The following is a 25,732-nucleotide window of genomic DNA, read 5'->3' on the forward strand; positions in this document are numbered from 1 at the left end:
TATTGACATATTTTCAATATGCCATGCAACAGGAAGCCTTGGAATAGAACTTTATTTTGAAGAAAATAAAAAATATATAAGTTCAGTGACATGTCATTTAATCACTTTAAAAAAACAAAAAGACTGACAAATACTTCTTTGCTCCAAAATTTATTTTTTCACCTTTTCAATTGGTAGAGTCACTTTTTGCTGAAGTCTGAATGGATTAGGATGGTTGTAAATGATGAGCAGGAGGATATAATAGTTCATTTTTTTTTTGTTTAGTATTTTCCCCTAGTTACAAATAACAATTTTTAGCATTCATTTTTTTTTAAAAATTTGAGTTCCAAAATAATCTTTTTTAATCCCCACCCCCCACCCTCACTGAGAAGGCAAACAATTTGATATATCTTATACATGTGTATCATGCACAACATATTTCCATGTTAGCCAGACTATGAAAGAAAATACAGAAAAATAAAGAAAAGATGTATTTTAATCTACATTCAGTTGCATCTCTATCAGTTATTTCTTTAGAGGTGAATAGCAGTTTTCATCTTAAGTTCTTTAGAATTGTCTCAGATCATTGTATTGCTGAGAGTAGCTAAATAATTTACAGATCATCATCTTGTATTGCTGTAGCTGTGTACACTGTTCTCCTTTTCTTGTTTATTTCACTTTGCATCAGTTTATGAAAGCTTTTCCAAGTTTTTCTGATAGCATCTAGCTTGTCACTTATTATAGCGCAATAGCATTCCATCACAATCATATACAGCAACTTATTCAGCCATTCTCCAATTCATAAGCATCCCTTCAATTTCACCTTCTTTACCACCACTAAAAGAGCTACTAGCAATATTTTGGTCCTTTTATTTTATCTCAGATACTTTTCTTATGACTTTTACCTGCTTCTATCTGCCCTCCCTTTTATCAGTGTCTCTCCTTCCCTCCTACTTATGGGTGCATGTCATTCTTCTTTTGAGCCAATTCCAGTGAGAGTAAAGTTTAATGAATGTCCTCTCCTCACACACTGCTGCTTTCATCTTCCCATCCACTGCTTTTTCATATGAAATAAATTTATTTTACTTCTCCCTTTCCACTTCTTCTAGTGCATTCCTCTCTCATCCTCTCCACCCTCCCATCTATCAGTGTACTTTCTCCCCATCGCCCAGTTCCTCTTTCCTTCTTAATTTTCTTATGGTAAAATAGATTTCTATACTCAATTATGTATATGCTATTTCCTCTTTGAGCTAATTCCAATGAGAATTCATGTATCCCTCTCTTCCCCACTACCTCCCTCTTCCCTTCTACTGTAAAAGCTCTTTTACGCCTTTTCTTTTTTTATGTGTGGTACTTTACCCCATTCTACTTTTCCCTTTCGCCCAGTGTATTCCTCTTTCTTAGTTTTTAGTTATATATATTTTTAGATAGTCTTCCCATCATATTTAACTCACATCTACTCTAAGTGTACTCCTAACTGTCCCAAGAATGATAAAGTTTTAAGTGTTACAAGTATCATTTTCACATGCAGAAATGCAAAGTTTATCCTTCTTGAATCTCTTATATTTCTCTTTCTTATTGACCTTTTTATGCTTTTTTTGCATCATGTATTTGAAAGACACATTATGTCTTTAGTTCCATGCTTTTCATCAGGAATGCTCGAAAATCCTCTATTTCATTTAATATCCATTCTTTTCCTCATCTATTATACTTAGTTTTGTTAGATGGATACATAGTTTTGCTAAGTGAGTGATTCTTGATCGTAATCTAGCTCTTTTATCCCCTGAAATATCATATTCCAAGACTTCCAGTCCTTTAATTTAAAGCTGCTAACTCTTATGTTATCTTGACTGTGCCTCCACAGTATTTAAATTGTGTTTTTTTTCCTGACTTTGAAATATTTTCTACTTGATTTGAGAGCTCTGGAATTTCAGTCAAATACCAATCCTAGTTTTCCTTTTGGAATCTCTTTCAGAAGGTGATCAGTGGAATCTTTTCATTTCTGTTTCACCTTCTAATTCTAGAATATCAAGTTTTCCTTGATAATCTCTTGAAAGATGTTATCTAGACTCTTTTTCATCATAACTTCCAGGCTAATTTGTTATTTCATATTTTCTTCTATTTTTTTATTCTTTTGATTTTTTTTTGTTTGTTTCTTAATATTCCATGAACTCATTATTCTTCCATTGCCCAATTCTAATTTTTAAGGAATTATTTTCTTCGTGAGCTTTTTTAACTCCTATTCTATTTGGATAATTCTACTTTCTTAAGTTTTTTTTTTTATTTCAGTGAATTTTGCACTTTTTCCATTTGGCTAATTTTGCTTTTTGTTGCTTTTTTTTGTGCTTTTTTTTTTTTTTTTTTAACTATTTGGCCCAGTCCTTTTTTAAGCTGTTATTTTCTTAAGTATTTTTTTGTGTCTCTTTTACTAAGCTATTGACTTTTTTTCATGATTTTCTTGTATCAATCTCATTTCTCCTCCCAATTTTTCCTCTACCTCTCTTAATTATTCTTAAAATTCTGTGGTCTCTCTGGATTTCTTTTTGGGCCTGAGACCAATCCACATTTTTCTTTGAAGCTTTGGATACAATAATTTTTGACTTGACTTCTGAATTTGTATTTTGGTCTTCTCTATCAGCATAGTGATTTTTATGGTCAGAGTCTTTTTCTGCTTTTTAGTTCATTTTCTTAGTCTATTTCTTGATTTTTAACTCTGTTAAATTGGGATTCAGGTTCCAAGGTGGAAAGGGTACTGTACCAAGCTTCAGTTTTTTTTTTTTGTGTTCAGAGATAATTCTAGGGGCTTGAAAGTTTTCAGGTCTAAGAAAGGTTTCAGAACTAAGGAAAGATATGCTTACTTCTCTCCTGGCCTGTGTTCTGGTTTGTGATTGACCACAAGCACTTTCTTCCAGCCTGGAATTGTGACCAATGTCCCAGCTCCCCCATAGTTGAAAGCTCTGGTTTGCTGGTGCTCCTCTTCTTCTTGAGTCTGAATCTTAGATCCAAGTATGGGCAATGTGATGATATCCATTACCTGGTGCCAGCAAAGAGACCTCTGTTCTCCTGCTAACCAGTTATCTGGCTTCCATGGGCAGAGGTATTTGGAGCCATCATTGCCACCATTGTTTCAGTTACCCGGAAGGCCTGCTGATTTTCTGGGGCATGTCTTGCACTAGACTGTTATCCACTCTTATTCCAATACAACAAACCTTTCTTGCTGACCTTCTAAGTTGTTTTGGGCTGAAAATTTGTTTCACACCATCCTTCTGTGGGTCCTGTCATTTCAAAATTTGTTTTAAGACATTTAAAACAGTTAAGTTCTATATAAAGGTAAATAACATGTCCCTAGTTACATAACATAGAAAAAAAAATCTGTCATTTGTTTTCAGAAATATCATGTGAAAATCTTTTAATATAAAGATAAGAAAGAAGAATTTTTGAGGTACTTGTGAGACAAGGAGATTTCTTTTGAACCTTAACCAAAAATTTTCATGAAATATCAATTTTGTGACTTTCTTTCCTTGCTACCTGGTATTTCTAATGTAATGAGTTTTGTAGTTGCAAGATTTGCTCAGCTATATGACCTGTAAAAAGTTATAACATACTCAGTTATATGCTGTTTGTTTTTATTTTTACCATTTAGGAAGTGGAACCTCCCAAAGTGTCAGGTTCGAAAGCAATTTCCATTAAGCAGGAACCTAAAACTTCTTCCAGTCTTCCTTCTGGTAGTAATAATGGCAAACCTGTCACAACAGAAAAGGTGAAGAAAGAAATTGAAAAGAGGCCTGCTGATAAAGTAAGAGGTTTTTTATTACATTTTGTTAACTAAATATAGGAATTAGAACTACATGAATTATCTAAGTAGGAAATCTCTTTTATACTTCTTTTGTACCCTACTAATGCACAATGCAGTCACATTGTATATTAGATACTCAGTAAATAATTCTTTATTGGTATGTTGAGATTTTGATTAAAGAGCACAGTTTTAGAAAATTCTTATTCAACCTTTTACAACTTCACCAACAAAAATTTGAGTTCTAGGCGATGTGAGGATTAAGGAGTAGAATTTTAATGTTGAGAAGTGTGCAATTTAGTTAAAGGGCTAGCTTTGGAGTCAGAAAAATCTTGCTTCACACCCTGCCTGTGACAAATACTGTCTCTTTTACCATGGAAAAACTACTTAATCTCTTTAGCAAATATAAGAATGTTACAGAATATATAGTTACCATTCTGTATTGGTATAGGTATTTTCTTCAACAGAAGCTCTTTATTCTGAAAAAGGTATAAGTGTAATTCACCCCCTCCCCAAACAACAACAATATAAACTTGTCAGATGCTATTCCTGAATTAAAAAGGGTATTTACTATTTTAGAGAGGAAAGATTTATCCATGCACATACATATTACAGATATCCAAATTGGTGTGCATAATGACTTCCATTTATAAAATTAAGTGTGTCATCATGGCTCAGGTAAATGGGCTTTTCCTTTCAATATCATCACCTTGGAAGTTGACTTCTCTTTAGAAATTGTTTTTAGAACCTACAGTATGTGTTCTTGAGTATCCTCAAGTGTAACAAAGCTTGGTTCTTTCATTCTTTCATTACCCACATGATTATTAAGTACCTACTGTGAGCTAAGCTCTGGGAATCCAAAAATAAAATTCAACCCAGACTCACCTTCACAGAATTTAACAATATAATAGGAGGGATAAGACACATGTATCAATAAAGAAGATAGAGCTGAAGGGATATTTCAACAAAATATTATAAAAAGTAGATCATTTTCAGCTGGGGAGATCAGAGAAGGTGAGGGAGGTAGCATCTAAGCTAAGTCTGGAATGAAGAGAAGGATTTTGAAGACAAATGTGGAAAGAATATATTATCACCTTTTGTGATATATCGATGTCAGAATGCATAAATATAGTATAATATCAGGAAACAGCCAGCAAGGTGATATAGCTGGTATATTGAAGTCATACAAAGAAAAACAGTGAAATAAGTCATGAAAATTAAGCTGGAGTCAATAGTAGAGCTCCTTAAAGAATATATTTGATTTTTGGAAATTGATAAAAATCATTTGTATTCAAATGTAATCACTAAAATGGGTGAATTTATATGGATTTGATCAATAGCTATTTCATAAATAGTACATGAAGAACTAGAAAATTGTCATGTGAAAGAAACTGATCAAAGGGTCATATATGGTTCACTCCTTTTGCCTTCATTTAATGTTTCTCATTCAGAATAAGCCTAATTGTGACTATTAAAGCAACATTTTCACTCATCATTTTGACAAGTTGACTTTGTTTTTCAAGGATTTTACAATTTTCTGTCATATTTTGAGATTTTATCCCTGGGTCATCTAAGAAGTACCATTCTTTATGACTACTTACTGTTTTCTTCAGAAATGTCCCTTTTTTTCTAGCTTGACTTAAAAAATGAAAGCAAATGTCAGTTCCAAATATTCCTGTTTATCATTCAAAATGTGTGGTACAGCTTTGTGGAATTTTGCTTATGTTCATGTTTTCTTTCACATGAGTGATTATTTAAAATATAGCTGACCCTATAGTAAATAGCCTTCATGAGGAAAACAAATATGTGGGCTTTTAGTTGGACCTTTGACCATCTCATGTGTCATACCATTTGTACCTTTAACTTTTTATCATCAAGAAACTCTTGTTCTAAAATTTTTTAAATCCCTTTAATACATATTTTTAATGTGTCATTTACAGTTTAATTATACACAATTTTTCATTAATATTTTGCTCTAAAATCAGGAATTCTTAACTTTTTTTTTTTAATATCATGGATCCCATCAAGCAGTCTGGAAGCCTATGCTTTGGATTCCTTCTCAGGATATTTTAATTAATTTTAAGTTTAATTTTACAAATAATCATATAGGATTAGAATTCATTTTCAAATAATTTTAGTTTGAGATTATACAAAATAAAATATGTAATGTTTTTTCCCATCATAGTTTATGAACTCCCTGAAAATTATATGCAGACCCCAGGTTAAGAACCTTTCTTCTAAATAATGGTTACTCATATATGTACTCACACAAAAAAAAAATACCCTAAGACTCACTAGCCCAGCTTAAGTAGCCCTACTACAAATTGAAAAAATTGTAACATAATTCTCCTTTGATTATTTCAAATGTTTTGTTCATTATTCCATAAGCCACACAAGAAAATTAGGCTCCTTACTTTGTAATCGCCATGTAAATGATAGTCCCGTGATTTGATATATAGTAAGATAGTTAGGGAGGTGATAACAGTACTATGAGGAAAACCCAGAGTGACCTCAAAGTAAAGTAAAATTAGTCATAAAATATCCATTAGAGGGGACCTCCTTCTAAGCTAGAATTCCTTCTACATAATACCTGACAAATGGCCATCTAGCTTCTTGCTTGAAACCTATATCCTAAGGCATCACATTCTACTATTTCCCAACATCAAGTTTAAATCTCACTTTACTTCCACTCATTGATCTTAGTTTGCTTACTGGGACAAGTCTAATTCCTGTTCTGTATGACAGTTCAATATATAAAAAGGTTTTTCAAGGTGTAAACATTTCTACTTTCTTCAGCTCAAATAATATAATTTCAAAAGTCCTTCACCATTTTAGATACTTTATTTTAATTATTCTCAAACTTATTAGTGTCTAGTTTCAAATGTGACATTAATTAGAAAGAGCATCAAGAGGAGAAAATACCAAATAGTATTACATACAGAAAACTGTAGAATCTCTGCATGTGACTCAGGATAGGTTTTTGAAAAGAAAGTAATCTAAATTAAATTAATTAAGATAAAGTGTTGGTGGCAATTAACTTATTACTAAGAAAGATTAAGGAGCCACAGAATTTTTAGGGTTAGAAAGGACTTCAATGGCTACCTAGCCTATGTAAAAAAGAATCTCCCCTCAAAGATGACTGACAAGTCATTAAACAAGTCAGTTTAATCTCTGCTTAAAGATCTTCACTATAGGGGAACCTACTACTTCTCATATTACTCTTTCCTACTTTTGGATCTCTCTAACTGTTAGGAAGTTTTTTCAGACATAAAGCCAAAATTACTTTTTTTTGTGCTTTCTATCCATTGTTCTTGGTTTGGCTTTTGAGGCCAAACAGAAAGTAATTTTTCTTCTGAAAGGCACTTCTTCAAAAACTTAAAGATAATTGATATATCTCCCCTGAGGCTTCTCTTCCCCATGATAAACAATCCTTGAGGGCAGTAGTTGCCAATGCACTCTTCTTGATGTTTTCCAATTTATTGTTGTCCTTCCTAAATAATGGTGAGTGGAAAACATTGAATATTGTAAATAACTAAATGAAATTATTTGTTGAATGAAATTTATGAAGGTGCTGCCTGAGCAGGGAGGGGAAGAATTTTGTTAATAATAATTTAGGAGCCAATTCTTTTACCATATAGAAAACCAAGAAAACATGGAAAATCCATTAGTCACATGGTAATCAAATTCAAAGGATGAAAAGATACTAAAAAATAGAGGCCATATGCTTACTTTTGTTCATCTGATCTGTAGAAAAAACAACTATAAAAGAATCATACTAAAATGTTTTGATTTTGCAAAATGTTCTCCTATAGTAATCTTTAACTGATTGAAAAAAATTATTTTTAAACCATCTCCCAAGTTTCCAATAACCATATATAAAGCACTGTATATTCCAGCTACTCTTATTTTTTAAATTTCTGTTTGTACTGTCATTTTTGATATGTTTTTTAGTATTTTGTAATTACTTCTGCCATAATTACTTGCTTATCAGAACATTAATATCTTTTGATTTTCATTGCATGTGCACGTTCGTGATGTGTATACTTGTGTTCTTTTTAACAGATGAAGGTTGACAGCAGTGAAGGAATTGATGTTCCAAAGAAACCCAGATTAGAGAAGCAAGAGTCTCGTTCTTCTCCTATCACAGTCCAAACCAGCAAGGACTTAGCTATGCCTGACCTTTCCAGTTTTGATGAGACCAGTGCTGATGACTTTGCTATGGAAATGGGTTTGGCTTGTGTTGTTTGTAGGTAAGTAGTAACTAGTCAAAGAGACAGAGAGGTAGAGAGATGAGGGGAAGGAAAAATAAATTGGTTTTTGCTTTATGTGAATTCCATATACTTTGTAAAAAATCAGCAGCCAAATATTATATTATTTTATTCTTTTGATGACTTCTTTTTATCCCTGATTATGTATTATGATTCAGTGGAAAGATGACGGGCCTAAGACCCAGGAGGGACTGGCTCACTTTGTGAGCAAAGGTAAAATATTCAAACTAAGCTTCAGTTTTCTCTTCTTTAAAATGCAGAAATTCTTGCTAATTCTCTGTACCTCCCAGGGTTGTTATGAGGAAAGCATTTTAAAGCATTATATAAATGGGAACTGTTTCTATATTATCTCTAAGTTTCCTTTCCAATTCTACTAGCATAATAAGCTGAGAACTCATGTTTTAATATTGAGATTGTTATAGATTTATGGCCTATAAGGTAAACAATCTGTGCTTTTTTTGCTTATTAAATAAGATTTCTTCCACAAGCATGGTTGTTTCCATTCTTTCTGGTTTTTCTTTTAGAAGGATGTTCTATTCTTTATGTGTATCTTACCCTGCTGAATTATTCATATAACTTTGAATTCCTTCAATATAAATCATTTGAGCCACACTACTTTTTAATGAAACTTTATAAGAAGGGTAATAGTCTTAAGTGTTACATGTAAAAATGAGAAATATTTAAAAGTTTAACTTGTATAAAAAGGTATATGTACCAATTTTAAACTGATTTTGTCACTTTAATTGTGTGAAAAATTATTTTAGGTCTGATTAGTTATGAGTGAACTTCTTTAGAACACATCTGTTATAATTCCTTATAGCCTAGTGCCTGTACAACAACAGATGCTTTTTGTCATTTGGGTTAGTTGATTATTTTGGTATTCCTTTGTAGACTCTCTTTCAGTGAGTGGGCTAATGTGCTTCTGAAAAGGGACATTTCTTTGCAGCCAGAAAAATAATAATAGCACACTAATATGGACTTTGGTTTTTATAGAGAACATTCCTCACTACAACCTTTTGAAGAGATGTAGCATAAGCATTATCTCCATTTTCCAGATAAGGAAACTGAGGCTTCAAGAGGTTAAGTGACCTATTACTTCGTTGTACAACTAAATGTCTTGATGTGAGATTTGAACTAATCTCCCACTCTAGCACCCTTTTTGCTCTACTGTATTGAGTGTTAAATTTATTCATAGTCTTTCCTAACTAAACACCATTGTATGGTTACTGTTTGAGTTAATTAATGTACTCATTTTATAAATGAGAAAATAAAGAGGAAAATGGTTTTCTGTAGAGGGTCACAGTCAGTGGGGAAACCCTGGTGAGGTTTAAGACCCTTCAATCCAGAGGGAACCTGCTAACAGTGTCTGCTTCCGCTCCCCATCTCCCCTAAGGGCTCTCGGCCTTCCTGAGAAGTCAGGGGGTGGTGACAACCTGTGTTAAGATTAAGGCAGAGTGATACCAGGTGGCAAACTACCTACAATAGCAAGTTGTTTATGTGGTCCCACGTGAGCAGTGTTGTTTTTGTTACATTATATAAAGGGGACAATCCTTGAAATAAATGGACTCCATTTTTCCACCATCCTCATTACTTCTCTACTAGGAAGGTATATTTTAGTCACCCTGGTGTGGGAGCTCTAGAAAGCAACAGAATGTTTTGTCACCCCAACTTGGGGGCTCCAGAAAGCAGGTCACAACAGTTTTCCTAAAGTCAATATGTCATTTTTGAATAGAGAAAAAACTCAAAAATTGTGAATCCCATTGATGAGACAAACCATACTGTTAAAAGCTTGTATTACCTGATTACCAAGACTGAAGAATTGTCACCTTAATTCCCAGAGGAGGAAGGGAAATGAAGGTTGGTAGGAGACAGATAGGTAGGTAGGTAGGTAGGTAGGTAGGTAGTAGGTAGGTAGGTAGGTAGGTAGGTAGATAGGTAGATAGATAGATAGATAGATAGATAGATAGATAGATAGATAGATAGATTTAGTACCAAAGGATTTATTGATGAAAAGTCTCTAAAGTAATCTGCATTGAACTTTATTATCTAAAGAAATTAAATGGATGTTTTAGCTTAAATTTAAAGTTTGGGGAAATTCTCAATACTTAAGCAGTGTATCCTATGGTTTCTGGCAAATATAATGGCTTCTTATTTTAATATATATTTTTCAGTGTGTATTTTCAAAACCTTTAATATCTAATTTTAGCTTCTAGTAGAAATATTTTTTCTTTTGAAAGTATCTTCAAGTGTGAAGATCCTTTTATTTTAAATAAAATGCCACTTTTAAAAGTGAATTGATTCAATAGAAAGCATTTAATGCAATCCAAAATGTGTGTGTGTGTGTTTGTGTGTGTGTGTATACATATAATGCCAAATACTGAAATATTTTAGTTTAAAATATATATTCATAAAATATTTCAATAAAACCATCTGAGCAGTTTCTTCATTTTTTTATTAAGTAAAGAAATAAGGTATTGCCTTTCCCCACACATCCACAAACATAGTTGCCATGGTTACCTAGATACCTGGTCCTCAGGGATATGTACAAAAGCCACTTAGCAATTAAATAACCTGATTTGTCATCTGAAAAGAGAAATCATTTAGAAAATGCTATTTGGTTAATTCATAGATGTACATCCACTTACAGGCATATCACTAATTTTTCATTTACACCAAGTAACTCTTTTCACCAGAGACCTAAATAAATTGAAGAAATGAAGTCTTCATCATAAGCTGCCTTGTTTTCTGAAAGTCAAGATTATGACTAATGCCTTCTCTGTAATTGTATGATTTTAAAAATCATATCTTAAATTCTATGCACATTTCACCATAAAATAGTGTAATTATTTCTTTTCCTTTTGTCTAACTTTAAATTTCTATTTTAGTCTTAAGGAATTGTCATTCACAGTTCTCTTGAGGTACTGCATGTTTCTCAGTTTTTATTCCATTGTCCAGTTTGGCATTATATTTGCGTGTGACAGTCATTTTAAAATCTTGAAATATTTACAATTTAATAGCATCTAGCATTATAAACTAAATACATAGAAGTTCATGAAAGCATCTGAATGTAAGAACAAAACAAAGAATCTTCTTCTTAAGATAGAAAATGTAAGAGAAATTGAGTATTGGTAGGTTTAAAAATTTTTTTAATTTTAATACTGAAAAAAAAATTTTAATTCTGAATTATTGTCAAATACTAAATATCTGACATGACTTCAAACTCTACTGCATTTAATAAAATACTGTTTTTAAACAATCTGTTCTCTCAGGCAAATGACAGTAGCATCTGGCAATCAGTTAGTTGAGTGTCAAGAATGTCATAATCTCTATCACCAGGATTGTCATAAACCTCAGGTGACTGACAAAGAAGTGAATGATCCACGTCTTGTATGGTATTGTGCTCGATGCACAAGGCAAATGAAGAGAATGGTAGGAAACAACTCTTTGTCTTTTTTGAAGTCTCTGTTGTTAACATTTGATTCGTGCCGATTTATATTTCCCCAAATAATAGTTAAATGTAAGCTTAAAGGAAAAACCCTTTAGAATGACTATGTATGTATGTGTGTATATATGTTGTCTTGGGTATGTGTTGGGTTTATTAAACAAATACATATTTTCCACTTAGCACATGACATTGTATATTATCTGAACTCAGATGTGGTCTGATCTTGAGATTAATTTCATTGAGCCCTTTGGGTAGACACCAAAAAAGTGATAACCTCATGGATGCTTATAGTTGTGAAAATACAACCTAGATCTAAGTCTTTAGTGGAAATTTTATAAGAGACCAGAAGATGGAGACATTACTACATGTTGTTTTCAATGTCATTTTCTCATTGCCTCTCTCATTCAGGTATATAGTTTGCTATGGGGTCTGTTTCCCTTTTTGTGTCATTGTCCGCCTTATTTTTCACTTCTATTTCTGTCACCTTTATTTCATCTAATTGTTAATTTGCAGTTATATAAAACTAAAGAATATCTTATTATATTATTTAATAGAGTCAGTATATTATTTTATGTTTCTGACTTTAGAAAAAAAAGTGAAATTTTTTTCTGCTTATTTTGGCTCTCAAATTTTTCTTTTGTCTTTGGGCAATGAGAACCAATAAAATATTTTTTGTATCTTTTGTAAAGATTGTATAAAGTTTCATCAGGAAGAATATCTAACAACCTAAGGAAATGTGTCTGGCCTGTCTTTGTGAATTATAAGAAGTAGTTAGAATAAAGATACTTACTCTGGTTTGTGTTGAGGTAAATTATAACTAACTAGAAAAAAGCTGAGATTTAAACATTTTGTTTGAACCTGAAAATTTGTCCAACTACAATTTTTAAGTTACCTAATTGATATTTAACAAAATATTCATTCTAATTTCTCATGTCCTCCATTTAACAAATAATATAATGCATTGGCCACCTAAACCATTGGGAATTTATAGCAGCAATCATAAATTGAGGATTCTTTATGTTTTTGCCAGGACCAATGATAAAGAAATTCTCTCTACTAGTAGAGAGCAATGTAACTTTTTTTGTGTGTAACTTTTAGTCTTAGAGAGTAAATGGGGCTCTTGCCGGTCAGTGATCAATGAAAAGCAGCTAGTCTGAGTCAGACATAAGCCCTTAGTTATTCAGAAATCTCCCAACTTAACCATACTGCTTTAAATGAACAGTTTGAATAACTGTTTTTGTAATATTTCACTTAAGAATAGTTAGAACTAGAAAAGACCTTGTAATGTAGTCCAGCTCCCTCCTTTTGTAGATGAACAAACTGAGACTGCCTGAAGTTGAAATTATTTGCTTAAAATCATGGAGACTTTAACTTGTAGAACCAGGATTCAAACCCAGGTACTCTGGTTCCACACTCTTAAATATGCCACCATTATCCTGGTGGCAATAGATTAGATATAGTAGATTATATATAGTGAAGTGAAAAAGAGAGAAATTAAGAATAACATCAAGATTGTAAGCCCAAGAGACTAGAAAAAGGGAGATTTGAAGGAGGGGTAGGTTTAGAGGAAAAGATAATGATCCTAAGTCATCCTTAGAATTCAGTGGAGAATAACAATCTCTCTTAGTTTGGGGAATAGAGTATTAGCAAGAGTCATTGTTTTCCTCTACCCTTCCTTTTTGGAACTCCATTGCTGTCCTTTTTTGTGTTGGGGTAAAAGGGTGGGGGAGAACAATTCCTATTTTTAACTTAGTCTCATTGACTCAACGTGGATGGTTGGTCCATGGAGAATTCTTCAACTTTTCTCAAGTAAGACCAAACCTAGTGAAGAAGTAGACTTACTTTAATTGCAAATGGCTTCTTTTTTTTTTTCTCTGAATTACTTTAGTTACTATTAGATAACATCATATAGCATGTAGTCATCATAATTTCCCATATGTTTTTGTTGCTAGAAATTATGTCTGCTGCTTTCATTAATATGATGTATAATAAGTTTGCCCTAGATTCTATGTTTTATGTGGATGATAAAATATTTAAAATAGTAGGAATTTTTATAAAGTCAGACATGTAAAAGGGCTCTTTTTGGTCTTCTAAACTGTTTGATATTTTAATTGAATGTCCTAAATGATGTTCCTTATAGAAATCAATTGATTATTTCTCCAGGCTCAAAAGACACAGAAACCAGCCCAGAAACCAGCCCCTGCAGTTGTTTCAGTAGCTCCAGCTGTTAAAGATCCATTGGTTAAAAAACCTGAAACTAAACTGAAACAAGAAACAACTTTTCTAGCATTCAAGAGAACAGAAGTTAAGGTAGAGTATACTTATATTTATATTCTAATAAAATTTGTTTAGTTCAGCAAAACTTTTCTTCAGTTTTGTGCATTCCCCTCCCTCCCCAACATATCAGAATCCATGGTTAAAATGAGACTTCCTGTTAAATTTTTATATAAATACTCCCTTCTTCATCTAATATGACGTTCTCGACTTTATTTTGATTTGTATTCTTTAAAGATGATTGAAGTTTTAAGGGTTTTTTTTTTTGTGAGTTCTGAATTTTTAATTCATTAAAAGGGAAAACCTTTTATGGTGTCTGTCTCATAAATAGGAGGTCTAGATAGAATCATTTAGTGTGACTCTTATCACCTTTGAGGTTCCATGCATGATAACACATTGAATTACTGGTACTATCTTATATTCACTGAAGAAAGACTTTTCTTACTTCTGTCAATGAGCTGCACATTAGCCATATTCTAGTTTTATTCAGGGAACTGGTGGAATAGAAGAAATGATTGTTCCAAATCAGGTGCCAAAAAGTCTAATAAGCTCTCTGTTCTATATTACCCTTAATATAGATTCAGAAACTCATAAGATGGTAAAAAAAATACATATATATATGTGTATATATATATGTAGAAATGTAGCCTTTAAAAATATATATTAGTAAATAATTCTGATACATTGATCTATTTGTTAGTTGATATTTGTGTTCTCACTATAAAAAATCAATAACAGTTAGTAATTTTGATATGGACATGGTTTTTGTATTGATTTATGATTCAACTTGGTACAGGCATGTTGCTATATAAAGTTGGTCCTTAACATTCACGTATTTGACTTTCCAAACTTTAACCATTCTTTGATTTTATTAGTAACCTTGTTTTCACTTTTGCATTGGCAACTATGCACATTTGCCACTTGGTCAGCTGAGCAAATCTTCCTGCTCCCCACATTGCCAGTGTAGCATCTTAGTCTGGCACAGAGTAACAGAGAAGCAGATCAGGCTACTCATGCCAAGTCCACAAAGCTGCTCTAGGGAGGAAAAGTTTGGACTGGGCATCGGGGACTAAACCCAAGACATGTGCTTTTCTTTGGAGAACAGTAGAAACAGAGCCAAATGGGAGGTCAGAGATGACTGGTTATCCTTCTTCCCTTTTTACCTCAGGATTCTTCCAACACTGCTACCTCTACTCTTCCTAGTCCCTCTTCTTTCTCCTGCATTTTATGGGTTCTTTCATGTTTACTGTTTAGTATTAGAAAAAGTACATATTATCAGAATTAATCTTTTGTTTAAAAGAAGTTTATGTGTAAAAATATTTTCAGCTATCTCTGGTAAAAAATGGTCACAGGAACCTAGCTCCCCTACTTCCCATAGATTCAATGTATCAACATTTTTTACTTTCTACTGCTGTTTTCTAGAAGTGTCACCTCCTTGAAAGTTGAGGATTAATTGTATTAAATTTAATCACTTCTAAAATAGTTTCCTTTCAAATCATTTTCTTACAGCAAAAAATTACTAAAAATATAACAAAAAATCTTTAAGTAATAATTTAATATCTTTAAATCATTCTATAATTCTATATACTTATTTAAATATTTTTGACTGTTCTCATTGAAATATTTTGTTATGTCTCCAAGCTGTAAAGTTAACTTCACATAAGAAAACAGCAAAAAGTTTTCCCATTTGTTTTTCTAGGTCTTTCATAAACTAAGTACAATAGAGGTTCTCTTAAGATTGAGAGGAAATATTTTAGTAATGTATCTGAAAATAGAGTTTTAGCAGCAGAAGAATTCTAAAAGTATTTCTCTTAAGTTCTTTGTTCCTTGTTCGATTTTTGAATAGATTTTTTATTGTTGCTTTAAAACGGAGATAAGGGCTTCTCATAAGATGGTAAAAAAAAAAAAAACAAGTAAAAGTGAATTTATCATTCATTTTTATTTTGTTCTTATTTGTGCATAGTAGGTAAAAAAAAAAAAAACCTAGGATAAGAGCAAAGAAAATGTTTTAAATTTAAACAGCTTACGGGAAAAGATATTTTCTTCCTGGAAATAATAGAGAATATTTTTGCATCCATTGTTTTAATTACCTACATCTGATTATGTGATAAATCATCTGTTGTCCAGCTAAATAGCAATGCTAGGTAACTTCGAGTCATTAGAATAAAGTACTAAGTTGGAAGATTTCTTCCTTATTAGTACCTTACAAGTATTTTCAGATACATTACTAAATACTTCAAATAGACTGAATTTTGTCAAGTTTATTGAAGAATTATTTTGTCATATGGCTGATGATTTGTTTTACAGAGAAAAGAAAAAAATTAGCTTTGCTTTTTCTGAAAATTATAAGTTCATTAAACCTGTCTTTTGATTTCTATACTAATTTGTTTTCAGACAACCTTTGGGGATTCCTTTATGACTCTTATTTACTTGAAGCAAGTTCTTCCTTTCATAATCTTGTGAGATTTTTGTCCTATAAAGCTACTTCAAAAATCTTCATATTTGTCACATTCAGTGAACCAAAGTCATTATTCTCCCTCATACAAAGTAGAAAACTTATGTCTTGAGGAAGGGGGAAGGTAAAAGAGAATGGAGAAAAAAAAAAATTGGATAATTTTTTTAAAAAGTTTTTTTTAAAGCTTTTCATTTTCAAATAATATGCATAGATAATTTTCAGCATTCACCTTTGCAAAACCTTGTGTTCCAAAGTTTTTTCTTCATCTCTTCCCTCTCCCCTAGACAACAAATAATTCAAAATAAGTGCAATTCAATAACATGTGCCATTCTTTTGTACATATTTCCACAATTGTCATGCTGCACAAGACAAATCAGGTCAAAAAGGAAAAAAAATGAGGAAGAAAACAAAATGCAAGCAAACAACAAAAAAAGTGAAAATACCATGTTGTGATTCACATTGAGCCCACAGTCCTCTCTCTGGGTATAGATGGCTCTTTTTATCACAAGAGTTTGGAACTGGCCTGAATCACCTTGCTATTGAAAAGAGTCATATCATTCAATTCTCCCTATGCAACAAGAAAACTGTTCAGTTCTGCACACATATATTGTATGTAGGATATACTGCAACCCATTCAACATGTAAAGGACTCTTGCCATCTGGGGGAAGGGGTGGAGGGAGGGAGGGGAAAAATCGGAACAGAAATGAATGCAAGGGATAATGCTGTAAAAAATTACCCTGGCATGCGTTCTATCAATAAAAAATTATTAAAAAAAAAAAAAAAGAAAAGAAAAGAAGAGTCATATCCATCAGAAATGATCATTCTATAATCTTGCTGTTGCCATGTACAATGCTCTTCTGGTTCTACTCATTTTACTTAGCATCAGTTCGTGTAAACCTCTCCAGGCCTCTTTGAAATCATCCTGCTGATCATTTCTTATACGACAGTAATATTCAGTAACATTCATATATACTGTAAGTTATTCAGTCATTCTCCAACTGATGAACTCAGTTTCCAGGGGAGAAAAAAATTTGTAACACAAAATCTTAAAAAAAAAAAAAAAGTTGAAAACTATCTTTAAGTATTTGAAAAAATTAAATATTATTGAGGGAAAAAATTAAAAACAAAGTAGACAGCTTAGGTTTAGTTTCAATTATTGATCATAGTGGTTAAAAATATATCGATAGAGTCAAGATGGCAAAGAAGAGGCAAGGATTTGTCTGAACTCTCCTAAATTCCTTCCAAACAATTTTAGATAGTACCTCAAAATGAATTCTGGAGTAACAGAACTCACAAAAGGATGGAATGAAATAATTTATCAGCTCCAGACAACTTAGAAGATCATTAGGAAAGGTCTGTCATACTAACGTGAAAGTAAAACACAATGCAGCATAGCCTATGTCAGAAGGAGATTGCTTACTGGTGGAGGCAGGATTCTTCTGTTGCATTGCTCATACTTGGATCTGGGTTACAGTCAAAGGGGAAGGAAGAGTACTAGAATGCGAGATTTTACAACCACAGTCCCGGAAAGTAGTAAGTGCACCTCTCTCTAGTTCATATTACCTTGGAAGAATCAAAACTTATAGCTTCTCAGAATTCTTTGAAACAGCTGCACAAAAAACCGCTGAAGACTGTGTCTCTCCACCTTGGAAGCAGAACCCCACTTTAACACACTTAAAAGTCAAGAAAAGGTTGGGGGTGGGAGGAAGAAAAATCCTGACCATAGAAAGATACACTGGGGGCAGCTAGGTGGCACAGTAGATAGAGCACCAGTCCTGAAGTCAGGAGAACCCAAGTTAAAATTGGCCTCAAACACTTAACATTTCCTGGGCAAGTCACTAAACCCCACTTGCCTCAGGGGGAAAAAAAGATACAGTGGTGACCAGGGAGATCAAAATCCATCTAAAGCGTCAGAAAAAAGAAAAAGTGAATTGATATTAGGCCTAAAAAGAATTACTGGGAGAACTCATTAAGGATTTTAAACATCAACTAAGAGAGCTAGAAGAAACATTGGGAAGAGTAATGAGACTTATGTAAGAAAATCATGAAAAAACAGTCAACAGCTTAGTAAAGTAGGCAAAAAAACAAATACTGGATTAAATAATACCTTACAAAACCCCAGAGGAGATCAAATAGTAAGATACACAGAAATCCAACAAAGAGAAGAATGCCTTGACCAGAATTGGCCAATTGGAAAAAGAGGTACAAAAATACACAGAAAAAAAGAACTTCATAAAAATAGAATTATATAAATGAGATCTAATTGGACTACATGAAAGGCTAAACAGTGTCTTTCAAGAAATTATTAAGGAAAACTACCTTGATACTCTAGAACTGGAGAGTAAAATTTGAAGTTGAAAGAATTCATTGATCACCTCCCAAAAGACATTCCAAAATGAAAACTTCTAGGACTATTACAGTCAAATTCCAGAGCTCCTAAATCAAGAAGAAAATTGTAAGCATCCAGAAAGAAACAATTTAAATACTGTGGAGCCACAGTCAGGATAATACAACATTTAGCAATTTCTACATTAAAAGGTATCAAGGCTTGGAATATAATATTCCAGAAGATAAAAGAACTGCTGTTACAATCCAGAGATACCAAAACGAATATAATCCTTCAGAGGGAGAAATAAGCATTCAGTGTAATAGAAAACTTTTTTTTTTAATTAAAGCTTTTTAATCTTCAAAAGATAAGCATGGATACTTTTTCAACATTAACTCTTATAAAATCCTATGTTCCAATTCTCCCTCTTCTTCTCCTTCTCACTCCTTCCCCTAGAGAGTAAGTAATCCAATATATGTTAAATATGGTAAAAAATATATGTTAAGTACAATATATGTATACATATTTATACATTTATCTTGCTGCATAAGAAAAACTCAAATCAAAAAGAAAAAAATGAGGAAAAAAAAACACAAGCAAACAACAAAAAGAGTGAGAATGCTATGTTGTTATCCACACTCAGTTCCCACAGTCCTCTCTCTGGGTATAGATGGCTCTCTTCATCACAAGGTTAGAGTAGAAAACTTGAAAGTAGGAGAAGGGAAAAGGGAAAGGTAGAATGGAATTATTTATCTCACTTAAGAGATATAAAAGAGCTTTTTCAGTGAAGAGGAAGGTGGGGGCAGTAGGAGTTGGGGGTGAGAGTGCATGAACTCCCATCAGAATTGGCTCAAAGAAGGAATAACATGTTATGTATATTCATTTGGGTATAGAATTCTATTTTACCAGATAGAAAAAAAGGAAGGAAAGAGCTCAGCAACAATAATATTGTACAACAATCAACTTGTGAATGACTTAGCTATTCTCAGCAATGCAATGAGCCAAAACAGTTTCAAAGAACTCATGACGAAAAGTGCTATATGTCACCAGAGAAAGAACTGGTAAATTATGAATGCAGAAGGAAGCAGAAGAAGCAGCAGTTCTTGTTTTTTTTCCTATATTCTTTCTATGTTTTTCATGGAGGTTTTTTTGGGGAGGAGGGGTGTTTTATTTTCTTTCACAACATAACTAATATGTTTTGCATGACTGTACTTGTAAAACCTATGTTAAATTGTTTGCCTTCTCAGTGAGGGAAGAGGAGGGAAAGAGAATTTGAAACACAAAAGTTTTTTTAAATATTAAAAAATTTTTACACATAATTGAGGAAAAAATAAAATGTTTAATATTTTTTAAATGTTTTCAAACAGAAATTGAGAAGTCATTTCTAATGAAAGTAGGTTTTTTTTGTTTGTTTTTTCTCAGGTCTCTAGATATCCTTTGTATTTTTAAATAGGGCAAATATCACTGGGTCTTTTTTTTTTTTTTTTTTTTTTTTTTTTTTTTTTTTTTCCATGCTAAGTTTGTTTTTCATTAAACTGTTTTATAGTCTGGGAAGAATTTTTGAAAATTGAGCAAGGGAAAGGTAAGAATGCCAACATGAATTTTCATTGAAGGACTTATTATATAATATGAATTCAGAAATAAATGTTGCTCATGCTGAGTTTTGCATGGATTTCCTATATGCACTCAGATATTTAATTTGGTCAGTTCAGTTAGTGGAAGAAATTGTATAGAAATAAGAATCTGAATACATGTCATGGTTACAGAAATTCTACCTTCAAAAATATGATAAAAACCTTCATATCAGAGTAAGAATCCTGTCTTTCCTTATTTGGTGGCACAAGGTATGGAAGACACATATATACGTGCGCATACATATGCACACATGTAATATATATAATCACAATGGAAGAAGTAACTCCAATTTACAAGTTCTGGTCTTTTTGTTTTAATTTTTTATTTTTAAAAACTTTCATTGCTTTATATATTTATATTTGGGCCTAGTTTTAACAGTTATGTTTCCTATGGTTTAAAAAATATAGGGATTAATGTTTTTATAGAATTTGAGGAATGTATATTTGTTCTAATGTAGTACTTAATTTTTTTTTAGCCATCCACAGTGGTTTCAGGAAATTCTTCCAATTCAAGTGTTTCATCCTCCGCACCCAGTGGTCTAACAGGATGGGCAGCTTTTGCAGCCAAAACCTCTTCTGCTGGACCTTCAACAGGCAAGCTTAGTTCAACAACACAAAATGCTGGCGGGAAACCTACTACCTCCTCAGCCAACCAGAAAGCAGTGGGTTTGACTGGACTGGCCACCACGTCTAAAGCTGCCCTGGGTTCAAAAATATCTTCTCCTACCAGCAGTACAACTCCTGTATCACTGAAACCTCTGCCTCCTTTAACTTTAGGCAAAACTGGCCTTAGTCGCTCAGTGAGTAGTGACAATGTGAGCAAAGTTGGCCTTCCCAGCCCAAGTAGCTTAGTTCCAGGAGGAAGCAGCCAACTCAGCAGTGGGAATGGTAGTAGTGGAACTACTGGGGCCAGTGGAGGAGGCACCACTAAAACCAGCTCAGAGCCTAGTAGCAACCCATCATCATCCTCACTCAAGGGCCCAACTTCTCAGGAGTCACAGCTCAATGCAATGAAGAGGTTACAGATGGTCAAAAAGAAAGCTGCTCAAAAGAAACTTAAGAAATAGCTTAGCTACATTTGATTTTCTCTTACACTGAATTGAGGACCACTTCTGTGCTGAAGATAAAAAAAAATTAATGTATTGTTTAATAAAAAGTTACATGACCAAGCTATCCAGTTGTTTCTTTTCAGAAAATTTTTGACAAAACTATGAAGCTATTTGGGTTTTTATTAGCCTTTCGTACAGTTTTATTTTGTTAAAACTTGTCATGTCAAAATTGTATAATGGCTTTAATAAAAATTTTCATAAATTTCAGGGTCTCGTAAGGATAGCTTATATAAATACAATGGCACAATTTTTAAAAAATAAATTAAAGGACAAAGACCTATATTCATCTTCCTGAAAAAGCTCTAAATTGACTCTTGATAACAGATTATAAAAACTAGCTAATATGCCTGGTGAATTTTCCTCTTTTTATCCTTTTTATGCCATCTTACTCTGGAATTTGTCATGAAAGGGTGAGGGGGGAAAGACCTCTTCAAAGTCCTTTGGTGAACCGCCATGTCTTGTACATAGAATTATGTCTAAGATGTATATTATTGCTAAATTCTTCGAGTAAGAATCTATTAACTTGAATTATTTGATCTTTTTTCCTCAGGGTTATTATAGTAAGCTTAAATTTTGAATCTTTATTCACAGGTTAACATATTTATAGCTGGAAAATACTTGAGGCCAACATCTTCATTTTATACATTTGAGGAAATTGAGGCTCAGAACATCAATCAGTTACATAGTTGTCAGGGGTTAGAGACAGAATTTGAATCTAGATCTTTCTGCCTCCAAGTCAAGTCTCCCTACAATATTGCTTCTGGCTAAATTCTTGAAAGTTTCAGAAGATAAAGAGATTAATATTGTTTTTCTTCTTTAAAGATTGTTTAGTTGGTCATTCAGGGAGACTCCATTCTATTTTCCAAATGGATTATCTTTTTTGTTTTTAATTCAGAAACTAGAAACCTGAATGATTCTTATGGATTGAATTACTTGGCAAGTGTGGTGAGCTATATAATATAAGGACTACTGGACATGCAGGCAGACTGGGTTTCCAGTCTCCACTCTTTTCTACTTGGGACACCTTGAATAAATCACTTCTACTCCATTAACATTAGCAGAGAAGGGAATGTAGGTATAGGTCAGTAAAACCAACCAACATATCAGCTGTATCAATAAAGACAACATATACTCATAGATCTCTATCTTTTGAGTGAAGAATAAAAGATGAATCTTTTCAACTCCTTCAAAACCAAGTTTGGTTATTATAGCTGCAAATAATTCAGATTGTTTTACTCCATATCAATTCATATTTAACATTATTATATAACAATAACATTCTTTTATAATAACTTGTATTTAGATTGCACTTGGTTTACAAAGTGCTTTGCAAATGTTATTTGAACTGATTGTACCCTTTATACTGATGGGGAAACTGAGGCTGACTTGCCCAGGCTCACATAGCTAGTAAATATCTGGTATAGGATTTGAATTCAGGTCTTCTTTACTCTGAAACTTAGCCCTCTATATATTCATGTATGCAGTGTATTTAGTCATTAATCAAAGGACACTTCATTTCCAATTTTTACTTCCATTGTGGTAAATGCCTATCAGTGGATTAAAAGATAGGTATGTTAGTCAATAGTTATTTTAATAATTCTTTTTTAAAAAGGCATAACTCACATTGCTTTCCAGAACACATGGGTAAATTCATACCTGCTCCATGCATGCATTTAACTCTTCACAAACTTTTGACAAGATCTTGGTCCTCCCACAGATTGTCCTTTTCTCATTTTTTTTGCCAGTTTTCTGAGTATGAGGTAAAATCTCACAATATTTTGATTTGTATGTTTTGTTGATCTGAAAAATTTTTCATAAGGTTAATGGTTTGCAACTCTTTTGAGGATTGTCATAGCCTTTGATCACTTACCATTATATGGTAAAGATTCTTTACCATAAATTAAATTTAAAAATTGTTTCCCTTAAATAGTATCCTTATTTAGTTACCATGATTTTGTTTGTGCAAAAGCTTTTCAGTTTCACAGCATTGAAATGAGCAATTTTATTTTGTGACCGCATCTCTCTTGTTTAACAAAGGATTCTTCCCAGTTACAAAAGATACCTACTTTTGTTCTTTTCTGATTCTTTTTGTTTTCTGTTTTTAGTATAACCTAAATTCAGATCACATTTTCATTACTTTTTTTGACCTTGTCAAAACCAAAACTTATTTATTCATTTTCTATTATAGCTTTTTATTGACAACATATTCATGGGTAATTTTTCAACATTGACCCTTGCAAATATTTCTGTTTCAACTTTTCCTTTCCTTCCCTCCACCCCCTCCTCTAGATGGCAGGCAGTCTCATACATCACATTTCCATTTTAAGCTTATAGTGCATAATGAAAAATAATGGTTAAATTTCTTGTCAACTGCTTTCCAGTTTTCCAACCTGACTTTCTAAGATCAATATTCTTTTTTTTTTGGATCCTAAAAGCAATCTGTTATTTATTTATTTAATAATTATAACTTTTTATTGACAGAACCCATACATGGATAATTTTTTACAATATTATCCCTTGCACTCACTTCTGTTCCGACTTTTTCCCTCCTTCCCTCCACCCCCTCCCCCAGATGGCAAGCAGATCTATACATGTTAAATATATCACAGTATATCCAAGATACAATATATGTGTGCAGAATCGAACAGTTCTCTTGTTGCACAGGAAGAATTGGATTCAGAAGGTAAAAATAACCCAGGAAGAAAAACAAAAAAGCAAACAATTTACATTCATTTCCCAGTGTTCTTTCTTTGGGTGTAGCTGCTTTTGTCCATTGATTAATTGAAACTGAGTTAGATCTTCTCTTTGTCAAAGATATCCATTTCCATCAGAATACATCCTCATACAGTATCGTTGTTGAAGTATATAATGATCTCCTGGTTCTGCTCATTTCACTTAGCATCAGTTCATGTAAGTCTCTCCAAGCCTCTCATTCATCCTGCTGGTTAAGATCAATATTCTTAATAAAATGTTTGCTTCTTGAGAGCAGGAATAGTTTTCTTTTTGACTTTGTATCCATAAAGCTTAGCTCAAAAGCATAAACCTAGACATTTGTTGATTGATATACATGAATATCATTTCAAAATTTTAGCAAATTTAATTTTTAATTTTTATTTTCATTTGAAAAAACTTATTAAAATTTAGCAGTTGCAAATATTAAAAGGTAAATAATTAAACCAATTACTTATAAAGCTTTTTTGTTTGTTTTTTAAGTTGTAAATATATCCTACTCTTATATTACTGATTTCATTTTTTCATAAAAATGTTACCTTGACTTTCTATGTGTCTTAATACTTCAAAATAATCTCATTTCATTGGTGTACTATATAGATCTGGAAGGAACTACAGAAACAATCTATTTGAGTCTTTCATTTTACAAATGAAGAAACCAAGAACTAGATAGATTTGAACCCAGTCCTCTGATACTATACTACCTCAACCATTTTTAAATGGTAAACTGGACATAAAAGATTGTTTCTTCCCTGTGATGAAACCTAATCTTTTCATGCAGATATAACATTTTTTCACATTAATCACTTTAGGATAAAATCTAATTAAGGAGATTTATAGGATCTAAAGGGAATTCAAAGATCATTTAATACAAGTCTCATATTATAAATTAGGACACTAAGGCTAAAAGATTTTGTGACTTGTCCATAGTCATAATTTGTAAACTATAGAGCCAAGATTAGAATTAAGTTCTTCCCAATACAGATGCCTCCTGCTAATCAGAAGATTTAATCAGTTTTGTGGCAATGTTTTACATTTATTACAATTATTTTCCAAAATGTTTGTACTAGTGCCATTAATGTTTCCCACTATACCACCTATTTTAAGTTTCATTGTCAATGCTTATTCCTTTCTTTTTCATGCTTTATTGCTTTAAATGAACATTTCCAAGGTTTTACCAAATAGCAGTGGCAAGATTGGGTGGTCTTGCTTTATACTTTTTTCCATATTAAAGGAAAATCCTACAAGTTTATTTCTGCATTTTTAGTGTTTCATTACAAAAAGATGCTGTATTTTGTCAGTCTGATAACATTTTGAAATCTATTTTTCACTTATTCACATGACATTGATTTCCTGTTCTTAAACCATCTTTTTTTTTAATTTAATTTTTATTTTCAGTTCCAAATTTTTTCCCTCCTAGTTTCTACCCCACCATTGAAAAGGCAAGAAATATGATGCCCATTATACATTATGAAGTCATTCAATATACATTAGCCATATTCAAAAGAAAATAAGGAAAATTTTTAAAAGGAAAACAAATATGTTTCAGTCTATACTCCAGAGTTAAACATTCTCTATCAAGGTGGATATCATTTTATACCAAGTTTTTTGTAGTTGTGGTAGATCATTGTATTGTTCAGAGTAATTATTGCTACAATTTCCCTGTTACTGTGTAGATTGTTTTCCTGGTTCTGTTTACTTCATCTTGCACCAATTAA

At 32.4% G+C, this 25,732-nt stretch overlaps 1 protein-coding gene and 1 long non-coding RNA gene across 2 annotated transcripts in view; both read left to right on the forward strand.

The window, feature by feature from the left end:
- The window catches only part of INTS12 (integrator complex subunit 12), a 40,402-nt gene extending 19,054 nt beyond the window's left edge, over positions 1-21,348 (forward strand). The window contains exons 3-7 of the mRNA XM_051967440.1: positions 3,623-3,775; positions 7,835-8,022; positions 11,310-11,469; positions 13,649-13,795; positions 20,652-21,348. Coding sequence (XP_051823400.1) covers positions 3,623-3,775; positions 7,835-8,022; positions 11,310-11,469; positions 13,649-13,795; positions 20,652-21,242 — 1,239 coding nt within the window. The 3' untranslated portion in view covers positions 21,243-21,348. The remainder of the gene's footprint in view (positions 1-3,622; positions 3,776-7,834; positions 8,023-11,309; positions 11,470-13,648; positions 13,796-20,651) is intronic.
- Positions 1-25,732, forward strand: part of LOC127542019 (uncharacterized) — a 236,787-nt gene that overhangs the window by 140,214 nt on the left and 70,841 nt on the right. The gene's annotated exons all lie outside the window — the stretch shown is intronic.

This window comes from Antechinus flavipes, chromosome 6 (assembly GCF_016432865.1).
Source record: "Antechinus flavipes isolate AdamAnt ecotype Samford, QLD, Australia chromosome 6, AdamAnt_v2, whole genome shotgun sequence".
In the NCBI taxonomy this organism is placed as follows: Eukaryota; Metazoa; Chordata; class Mammalia; order Dasyuromorphia; family Dasyuridae; genus Antechinus; species Antechinus flavipes.